Below are 10,597 nucleotides of genomic sequence, written 5' to 3'. Positions count from 1 at the left end.
GGAAAGGCACTGATCATGATGTCAGGAGTGGCCGCTGGTATCTCCAACGCTGCGTTGTTGAAACGCTGGACAAATTCTCGCAAAGTTTCAGCTTCTTGTTGTTTCACCACAAACAGGCTCAAATAGTTTTTTTGGTGTTTTTTGCTGCTAGCGAATCTGTGCAAAAAAGCGGCTGAAAAATCCTCGAAGGATCGTATAGAGTTGGGCTGCAAGGTGTTAAACCATTGCTGGGCTGACCTCACCAACGTGCCCAGAAACACCTTGCACCTGACCCCATCTGAATATTGATGTAATAGGGCCGCATTCTCAAATCTCCCCAAGTGTTCTTCGGGGTCAGTATGTCCATCGTACTCTCCCACATTGGACTGTCGAAAATTTGGAGGAAGTCCTTCTAAAATGGCTAGTGAAAAGGGACTTCCTCTCTTGGGTGCCGGCGCTCTGCTTCCCAACTGCTGCCTCAACATCTGTATTTCTTCCACATTTCTCTCATCTCACCAATCTCCCCACTTTGGTGGGGCTGTGTCTCCTCCACCCTACTCTGACTGCCCTCCACATTCTCCTCTTGCTCCTGGCGAGCGGCCTGCTCTTCTACAAACATAGACTCTTTATTCCTCTTCATTGCCTCATCCACTGTCCGGGTGATAAATTGGCCCAACTGTTCCAAATTCAAGTTCCCCACATTCTCATTGGGATGGGTTTGCTCGACCCTTGTCTCCTGAAGGGGCTGCTCGGTTCTTGTCTCTGGACGAGGTTGTTCCTGTCTTGTCTCAACATGAGACTGTTCGGGTCCCCTTTGAGGACGCGATGATGCTGATGTAGCTCTTCTACTCCCTCTCTTCCCTACCATCTCTACGTCTCAACTCAAATGTTCCCACAGACGGCGCCAAGTGATACTCACAGGAAATTTAGGGTCCGCTCCCAACAAGTGTCACTAGTACAGACGCAGGGTTTTGAAATGATCCTGAGCCTGAAATCACAAATAAGATGGTTAAGAGGGGGCCAGGAGGGTGTCCTGACGTAGCCCCTCCGACGCTCAAGTCAGTGACTGAGTATATAAGGGGGAGCAGCTAAAGGTGCTGCTGAAAACAATATAATGAATCCTTAACTAAACACTCAAACCTGGTATTTATATGAGAATACATGGGCCCTTGATGAGCCTGTCTTCCTCTTGGGCTTGGGACGGGCCAGAGGATGGGCCAGAGGTAGTGGGCTCATCCCTGGGGTATCAACATCCAAATGTAAAAATTGTTTCATTTTTTCTCTAAACAAAACAATTTATAAAGCCCAATTAAACAAATTTTATTTGAGTGCTTTTGGACCCTTAATTTATTGTTTAGGCAAATGTCCCGACAAAGGTCGACGCGGCCACTTGATCACGTGATTGGATTCACCAAACAATTACAGATTGTAAGCAATAGATTTCTATCAAGGTAAAACATAAGTTAAAAATCTGTAATAATTATTTCAAAAACATGGAACAACTACGTAGTAAAAATCAAAAGGATACACCAATACAAGAATTAACACGAAACTCCAATAAGATCGTCTTATGAATTAATTTTGTGAGATTAATCTTTCCTCCGGCTCAATCTATTAAAAATGTTATTTTTTTATGCCAAAAATATGATGTTCATTATATATATATATTAGGGATGATCCGTGGGCGACAGCTCAGGGTATCCGTGGGCGACAGCTCATGTGCATTTTTTTTTTAAAAAAAAATTGTAACCGGAATTAGCGACGGTTTGTTACAAACCGTCGCTAAATGTCTACTGTTTAAAAAAAATAGTCGGACATAGCGACGGTTTATTACAAACCGTCGCTAAATGTCTACTTTTAAAAAAAAAACTGGACATAGCGACGGTTTATTACAAACCGTCGCTAAATGTCTACTTTTTTAAAAAAACTGGACATAGCGACGGTTTATTACAAACCGTCGCTAAATGTCTAATTTTTTAGACAAAACCCGTCCAACAAGAATTTGAAATCTCTACAATTTAGTGACCATGATTAAATATGTTGTTGGAAGTTGTTACCTTTGTTTAACTGAAAAATACATTATCAAGTTTTTGTCATTTTCTACATATTGGTAAATGTGTAAGACGTAAGACATGTTGGTATGTGATTTTTAATATTTAAGAATTGTGGAATTTGTTTTCGGCTATATCAGTAACAAAATTAGTAATTTTTCAGCAAATAAAAACTAGCATCCACATACATCTTTAAATCACACGATAAGCTTCATGTTAAACTTGGAGAGAAACACATGTATTTTTTTTTAAAAAAAAACAGTTTATGGGATGCTATCATTAATAAAACTGTCCATATTTTAGCATAAAGGAATGAATAGAAATGCCAACCAGGCACAATCACAACAGAAACAATGCAATACGAAATTCTTGGCCCAAGAGAAATTTCAGCATGACATCCCCGTAAATAGGGCATACCGGAAAAATATAAAATAACCAAAACGACTAAATCAAAACCATCAACAAACATCCAATACGAAACAATACCAACCAGGCACAATCACAACAACGATCCTCCACAAACACAATATACAACTACTCGGGGCATACCCCGGTAATACGTAATCAAAAGTTAATACCATACAAGCACCAGCACCAAAAACATAACTTCATACAGATTAATTTCAGTCATCAAAGCCCATTCCAGTTGTCCACATGTTTGTACTACCTGCAATTATGTACACGATGATTACAAAAAAATTATGAAATAAACAAAATTTAAATGCATAAAATAATTTATGTATTTGAGTTACCATGTATTGAGCCAAAATCTTCTTCATCTGAGTTCTCATCAGTGTTATCATTTTTGACGGTTGACCTAATAAATGAACTTTGTCATCTGTAGTAATATTAAAGAAATTATTAACTTCTCAAAAAATTAATCAATACATACCCGTCTTTCAAATTTGGACAGTTACGTTTGTCATGTGACACGCCTCGACGCCCGCATCCACGACACTGTCTGTCCCTTGATGTTGACTTCTCCTTCGATGATTTTAGTCTCTTCCTACGTCCTTTTGTTCTAATTTCAGAAGGATCAATGATACCAATGGCTCCATCCAAGCTTCTCCTACTTTGAATTCCACTGCGTAATGTTCTATTAATATTCATCTCCTTCATTTTGCTATCAATAGAATCAAACTGCTCAGTCAAAAAGTTTGTCCCCTCATCACTGAAAGATGCAACATCAATTAAAGCTGAGGCTTTACAAGATAGCCTCATATGTCTAGACATCAAACACTTTTCTGGATCGTCAACCACATTTTGCTCAGCCATAGTGTAATGTACGCCAATCTTTGCATCTTTTGTCCACCGTTTGAGTATATACTGATCAGGTAAGTGGAAAACTTGGTTGATACGAAAAAATGCTAACATATGCCTGCACGGAATACCCTCAAATTGAAATTTCATGCAACTACATGATATATCGTCTCTTTGTATGTCATGCGTAAGCAGCCTATGTTTGGCAGAAGAAGAACCTTGAAAATTAATGATATTGTAAACCACAAACTCAATTCCAATAGATGCTTGTTGCACATAATAACCATGACTCAGACTAATTTCATTTTGAAACTCCAACCATTTGTTTTCCGTGTATATATTCACCATTTGCAATTCCATTGGCCAGTTCGATTTAACCTTCGGCCGCTCGTTCAAATCAGTATGATCGGCAACTAACTCATTGTGTCGTTGGTGTCGAAGTGCCTTATTGAAACGAATTACGAAATCCATCAACGAGTTATTGCTATATACGTACTTCTTGAAAAATGAATGTGAACTTTCAGACCTCTGGCTACTTGACATTCCAGCAGAAAATACATGGTTGAAATATGCCGGCACCCACTTATGTCGCAACTCATACATCAATGACAGCCAATCATTTTCTACCAAGTCAGCACAATTCATAACCTCTTCTCATGATCTCTCAAATTCAATAGAAGTCGTAGAATGTACAATGACATTTTTTATGCTTTGATAGTGGTCACGAAAAGTCGTCGGGTTCAATTTATCTGGGAATTTGTTTAGAATGTGCCACAAACAATATCGATGAATTGTTTTAGGGAAAACTTCACCAATGGCTTTCGTCATAGCAGGATCCTGGTCAGTTATGATCAAGTTTGGTGCTCCTTTAGGCATGGCTTCTAGAAACTTATTAAGCAACCAAACAAAGGAATCAGTTTTCTCATCACTCAAAAATCCACAACCGAAAACAATGGTTTGATGATGATGATTAACTCCTACAAATGGTGCAAAAATCATCCCATATTTGTTGGTGTTATATGTTGTATCAAACACCACTACATCACCAAATGCAGTGTATGCCCTCCGTGACACAGGATCCGCCCAAAAACAACGAATAAATCTATTGTCTGAATCTGTCTCGTAATCAAAAAAGAAAGTTGAACTCTTGTCTTTCTCAGACAGAAAGAAATCAATCAATTTTTCGGCATCAATACCCTTGTGCTCATCCCTAAGCGTTTTCTCGTAGTTTCTTATATCTCTTTCCGTGCAACCTACATGTTCAGGCCCTCCAGACTCTATTTCAAACAATCGCATTTGTTGACAAGTAGGTACATTCGCTTCAGCAAACTGTTGAGTTAGTGCTTTCTTTGCTACAGAAACAGTACGATGTGAGCGTAACAAATGCACCTTTAAAGGAGTTGATAGTGGATGATTATGACTTTCTACGAAGGTACTAACAACCCAACCTACACCAGTTTGTTCCTTCACAACTGAAATCTTTGACTTACATCCAGTTCTAATCTCACCACGAGCTCTTTCCTTTACTGGTTCATCACTTTTTGATTGTTTACTCCATCTTATTGCATCTGTATGTCCTTCTTTAAAGCATACAAATTTTTTTCAGATAACTTCATTTGTTTTCTTACTTTTTTTGCTATTGCTCATTCTCGCACTAAAACCAGATTCTCGTGCGTATTGGTTGTAGAACGAAAACGCCTCCTCTAAAGATTCGAATTTCATACCTATTTCTGGCTTTTGATTGTCTCCAACTTGGGGAATGTACGACAGTTCATCGCCGCTGTTTTCTTCCATTCTACAATATGAAATGAGCAAAATTAATTTTGCTTAGATATTGAAATTCCTTTTTATTCATTAAAATTGTGAGGTTTCAAGCAAACTGTGAAGTAACGAGGCAATGGACATTGCAGAAAAGATGCATACATCCAAATATGCTTAACATCTAACATCAGTCTAATACTATGGCTAATAAAAGAGCATATAATGCCATTCCATATGTAGGAAACAAACTAAAGGAATCGATTTTAGGAGCATTCACGCACAAATTGACAAGAGGCCATAAAGGAATTGATGTTACGAGCATTCACACACAAATTCTACCGAACGTGAGAAATTTTCGAACAACATCGAGTTACCTTGGGATTTGACGCGCACGAGATCTGGAAAAAAAATTAATTGTGTGTTGTGGGGCGCTAGGTTTTGAGGCGCACGAGATTTGGGTGAAATCGAGTTTACTTTTCTGTGTGGGGCGCTAGGTTGGACGGGTTTTGTCTAAAAAATTAGACATTTAGCGACGGTTTGTAATAAACCGCCGCTATGTCCGGTTATTTTTTTTTTGAAAGTAGACATTTAGCGACGGTTTGTAAAAAACCGTCGCTATGTCCGGTTAATTTTTAAAAAATTAGACATTTAGCGACGGTTTTGTAAAAACCGTCGCTATGTCCAGTTATTTTTTTTAAAAAATTAGACATTTAGCGACGGTTTGTAATAAACCGTCGCTATGTCCGGCTATTTTTTTTACACAGTATACATTTAGCGACGGTTTGTTACAAACCGTCGCTAATTCCGGTTACAATTTTTTGACTAGATCGATCCATCTCACGGACAAAAATATATTAAATTACTTCTCAAGCTAAACGATTAGTTAAAAATTTGTAATAATTATTTCAAAAGGTTGGAACAGCTAGGTAGAAAAATTAAAAGGATAAACCAAATACACCCGAGTTAAAACGATGAAAAATTAGAAAGATTTTTTTATTTAGAAAAACTAACGACAAATATATGATTTTCATGTATTATCAAATGTTGAATGTAATAATTATTCATGTTTCAATATCTAAATGTACCCTCCTTCCGTCATTAAAAAAAAGTATATTAAAATTTTCAATACAATATTACAAAATATACTTTATCAAATATTTACTATGTTACGTATGTGGCACACGTACGCTTCAAATTCTAGTACCCATTTTTACATATCAAATTATTTGACAATTAAAATTTTACGATTAAAAATACAAAGAACTGGAAATTAAATTGTACAAAATAAAATATAACTCAATAATTAATACAATCGATTTTCCTCAAAAAAAATTTAATAGATATAATTTTTATTATATTGTAATAATAAAAAATATTTTAATAATTCCATCTTTTATTTAAAAAAAAAAAGAATAAGTCTCTTGTGAGACGGTTTCAAGAATATTTATCTATGAGACGGGTCAACCCTACCGATATTCACAATAAAAAATAATACTCTTAGATAAAAAATAATATTTTTTCATGGATGACTCAAATAAAAGATTCGTCTCACAATATATGATCAGTTGAGACCGTTTCACACAAGTTTTTGCTTAAAAAAAATTTTGATGTCAGGTCAAAGACCACAATCTTTTAATTTTAATTTAGACAAGCTGGTGGCCAATTTTGATGGTTTGATAATTTCGTATTTTTAGTCCAAAAGCATATATTAGTTTGAAATTTCGTATTATTCATTAAAAAACCCAAAAATGTAATTAGAAAGAAAAATGCTCTTGGAAATGATCCTAACGGGAACTAATTATCGGGCTGCTGCTCTGGCAACGATGATTCAAAGCCGATGCCAGTAAAGTCAACGCTAATACTGATAAATCAGAGATCGGAAATGGCGGCTTATGCATCACTGCTCTCTCTCGGACATATTCTTGACCAGTTATTGCAACACCCACCGCGTCAAAGGGCTGTTCTTGACAAAGCCCAGATCCATTCTCTGCTTGAAAAAATCTCTTTTCTGCAAGATTTCCTTGAAGATTTTCCGTTGATAAGGGCGGACGAAATTCAGGGATTGGAGGGAAAAATTGCAAGATCAGCACATGCTGCAGAAGATATCATTGAAAGTCGCGTGGTGGATCAAATTCTTCAAAATTCTAAAGATGAAAGGAGGGATATGCAGAAAGTAATAGAAGAAATTGGTTCCACTCTGTTCAGTCAAGATTTGCAGAAAGTAATAGAAGAAATTGGTTCTATGAAGAAAGATGTGATGAAGATCAAGGAAACTGGAGGGATAAAAATCATGGAGCAGCCAATAAAAGCTGCGACTGCTGGTTCTTTCATACGAGGTGCTTCCAATAGCATGAATACTATGGTGGGATTTGATAAAGATTTGATTCAAATCATGGAGAAACTCACCGGACAGAATTCCAGTCTCCGGATCATCTCAATTGTCGGGATGGGTGGTATTGGTAAGACTACACTTGCTACAAATGTTTACCATGATCCATATATCGTGCAGCACTTTCACGTACATGCTTGGGTTACAATCTCCCAACAATATAGCTGGCACGAAATCATTTTAGCCCTCTTGAAGGATATTAGAGTTCTTAATGAATGTAGAAAAGAAGAGGGATGCGAAGAAATTACTCAACCGACTGACGATGAATTAGGAGAACAGTTGTATAAAAGTTTGTCTGGTATAAAATATTTGATTGTGATGGATGACCTCTGGAGTATCGAGTGTTGGAATGACATAAAGAGGTTTTTTCCAGATAATAACAATGGTAGTCGAGTCATGATCACTACGAGACTAACAAATGTAGCTGATGATTTTCGATCGTGTACCCCTCATCAACTACATTTTCTTGACGAGGATCAAAGTTGGGCTTTGTTTTGTGACAAGGTGTTTGGAAAAGAAAGTTGCCCTCCTGAGTTCAAGGAAGTAGGAAAGACAATTGTGAGAAATTGTGGAGCACTTCCTCTAGCCATTGTTGCTATTAGTGGACTTCTTGCAAAGTCTAGTCGAACACTTGAATATTGGGAGTGTGTAGCTAATGATACGTATGCGGCATTAAATATGGGAGGTGATGGGCACTGTTTTAATATATTATCTTTAAGTTATAAGCACTTACCTGTTCATCTAAAACCATGTTTCCTTTATATGGCGATATTTCCGGAAGACCATGAGATTAGAATTTCAAGGCTCGTGAAATTATGGACAACTGAGGGGATTCTTAAACCGATCAGATCCAGAAGTTTGGAGGAAATTGCAGAGGATAATTTAAAAGAACTAATAGAAAGAAATCTCATAATGATTCATAAATACGGGTCTAGAAACAAAATCAAAACTTGCATCATCCACGATCTCCTAAGAGATTTATGCCTCAGGGAAGCTCAAAAGGAGAAATTTCTTCGTGTCAATATGATGGATAGCCTCAACAATCATAGCAGAATCATCGATAATAAGCGTCGGCTTATTATTCAGCGAAGCTCCGACAAAGAGGAATGCCGACCACTGGTCTTTGATACCCATTCATTGACATGTGGTGAATTTAAATCCACAGCTGTAAAGCTGCATAGACTGCTAAGAGCACTCAACTTGGATGATACCTGCTCTTATGAAGAAATTTTGCGATTAGTTAACTCTAGATTCATTGATTTCAACCCTCTATTGTTTCCAAATATGTTGAATACTTTGGAATCTCTATCCCTACTTTGGAATCTGCAGACTGTTATCATTACTGGTCAATCTTCGGGTTTGAAGGCAATCAAGCTGCCGGCTGAAATATGGGAAATGCCACAACTCAGGCATCTAAAATGGGAACTAGGATACTTTTATTTGCCTGATCCTCTGAACATCAACAACAAAAATGGCAGGGGAGATTTTCTTGTTCTGAAAAACCTGCAAACTCTCTCTAAGATGCAGAATGTCAGGTTTACGGATGAGGTTGTGCATAGAATCCCAAACATAAAAAAACTGGGAATTACTTACAGGCGATTTTCCCGTTGCATTGGATGGAATTACTATGAAGTTTACAATCTTGCCCGTTTACGTAATCTCAAATCACTTCTCTTGGACAGTGACAACAATTTGCCTCAAAATCTCTGCTTTCCACAATCGCTCAAAAAGTTGACTTTGAAACACTGCGGGGTGCGTTGGGAAGATTTGACGGTGGTTGGCTCACTGCCTCATCTTGAAGTTCTGAATTTGAGCTATCACGCAGTCAGAGGGCGTAAATGGAATCCTGTGGAAGGACAATTCCTTGAGTTGAAGTGCTTAAGAATTCATCATATAGATCTTGTGGAGTGGATAGCAGACAACTCTCACTTCCCACGCCTTGAGAAACTTCAACTTGGGCGTCTTCCACAATTGAAGGAAATCCCATATGGTATTGGAGAAATACACACACTTCGTTCAATTTGGTTATTCTGCTGTAGTGATTCAGCCAAGTCTTCTGCAGAGAAGATTAAAGAGGAACAACAAAACCTTGGAAATTATAACCTTCGTGTTCATGTTCATGTTCGTTGATGCAGCCACAAAGAAGTTACGATTGCTGCAATTTTGTAAAATTTAATAAAGATCTATGTTTTGAAATCAAATCACTGTATTAGACATTTACTTATGACTAGAAGATATGTACAAAGACGTGGAATATAATATGAACACTTGAATAAATATTACCGAGCAACATTTATGTCATCAAAATTTTTATCCAAAAACTCACATATTATTTTTTCTAAAAAAATTCACTTTTCTATTTCGCATTCTGAAAAAAGATAGTTTTCAAAATATAGATACTTTTTTTTTCAAATGTCATTGATTTAACTTTTTAAAAATAAATGCATATACTCTAGATTCTTACATAGTTAATTTTATGTCAATAATTTTACAATGAAACATATTCATAGGATTTCAAGATATATTGACCTTATCACATTCGAATTTCAATTAAAAGAAAAAAACCTCTCTAAGTTTTTACAATGTGTAGATTATAGTAACAACTGGTTTGATCCATATTCTCCAAAATCACTCAAATGTTTTTGAAACATGTCAACATCTTGTTGTTTATGTCTATCTTTTTTGCAAAATTTTGTTCGTTCCATTAGAACTATTTCACGCATTTCTGGATCGCTGATTGTACTCAGATCCATGTACAAAATTTTGTTATCCTCTTGAAAGGCAGCCGACGCCATTTCTTTTTGTCGAGTTTCAATTTTCTTTTGCTGGTTTTCTAATTTCAATTTATCATTTTGCAATGTCAGCGTTTTAATATCATAATTTCGTTGAAGTTCAGTGAATCTTTTTTCTAGTACATTCATAAGGTCGTGATGTCCTTGTTTCATCGTAGATAATAATTCTAAAATGTTGTCATTTTTTTTCTTAAATTTTTATTTTTTAACTCCAAGAGGTCGCTCGGATGAACCGTTACCTGCATTTTCATTACTACTTAAATTAATTGAAAATGAATGTAATCCAAGAGAACATGATATTAGACTCTCTGGAGTTTGAGTTTTTGATTGTGACGAATCCAAGTTTGTGACATGAAATTTTGGTA

At 36.6% G+C, this 10,597-nt stretch overlaps 2 protein-coding genes across 2 annotated transcripts; one reads left to right on the top strand and one right to left on the bottom strand.

Moving 5' to 3' along the window:
* Nucleotides 1–2,477: 2,477 nt before the first annotated feature.
* LOC140802872 (protein FAR1-RELATED SEQUENCE 3-like) lies at nucleotides 2,478–3,650 on the bottom strand. The gene is made up of 3 exons (XM_073158491.1): nucleotides 2,923–3,650; nucleotides 2,783–2,847; nucleotides 2,478–2,697 (listed from the first exon to the last, which is right to left on the bottom strand). Exons 1-3 carry the CDS (start codon nucleotides 3,648–3,650, stop codon nucleotides 2,654–2,656), a joined length of 837 nt encoding a protein of 278 aa, XP_073014592.1. The 3' UTR covers nucleotides 2,478–2,653.
* Nucleotides 3,651–6,800: 3,150 nt separating this feature from the next.
* LOC140803343 (putative late blight resistance protein homolog R1A-3) lies at nucleotides 6,801–9,719 on the top strand. The gene has a single exon (XM_073159189.1). The coding sequence runs from the start codon at nucleotides 6,889–6,891 to the stop codon at nucleotides 9,568–9,570; it is 2,682 nt and encodes an 893-aa protein (XP_073015290.1). The 5' UTR covers nucleotides 6,801–6,888; the 3' UTR covers nucleotides 9,571–9,719.
* The last annotated feature ends 878 nt before the right edge of the window (nucleotides 9,720–10,597 follow it).

The sequence above is a fragment of the Primulina eburnea genome, chromosome 10 (assembly GCF_022965805.1).
Source record: "Primulina eburnea isolate SZY01 chromosome 10, ASM2296580v1, whole genome shotgun sequence".
In the NCBI taxonomy this organism is placed as follows: domain Eukaryota; kingdom Viridiplantae; phylum Streptophyta; class Magnoliopsida; order Lamiales; family Gesneriaceae; genus Primulina; species Primulina eburnea.
This window is presented reverse-complemented; position numbering and strand designations above follow the sequence as displayed.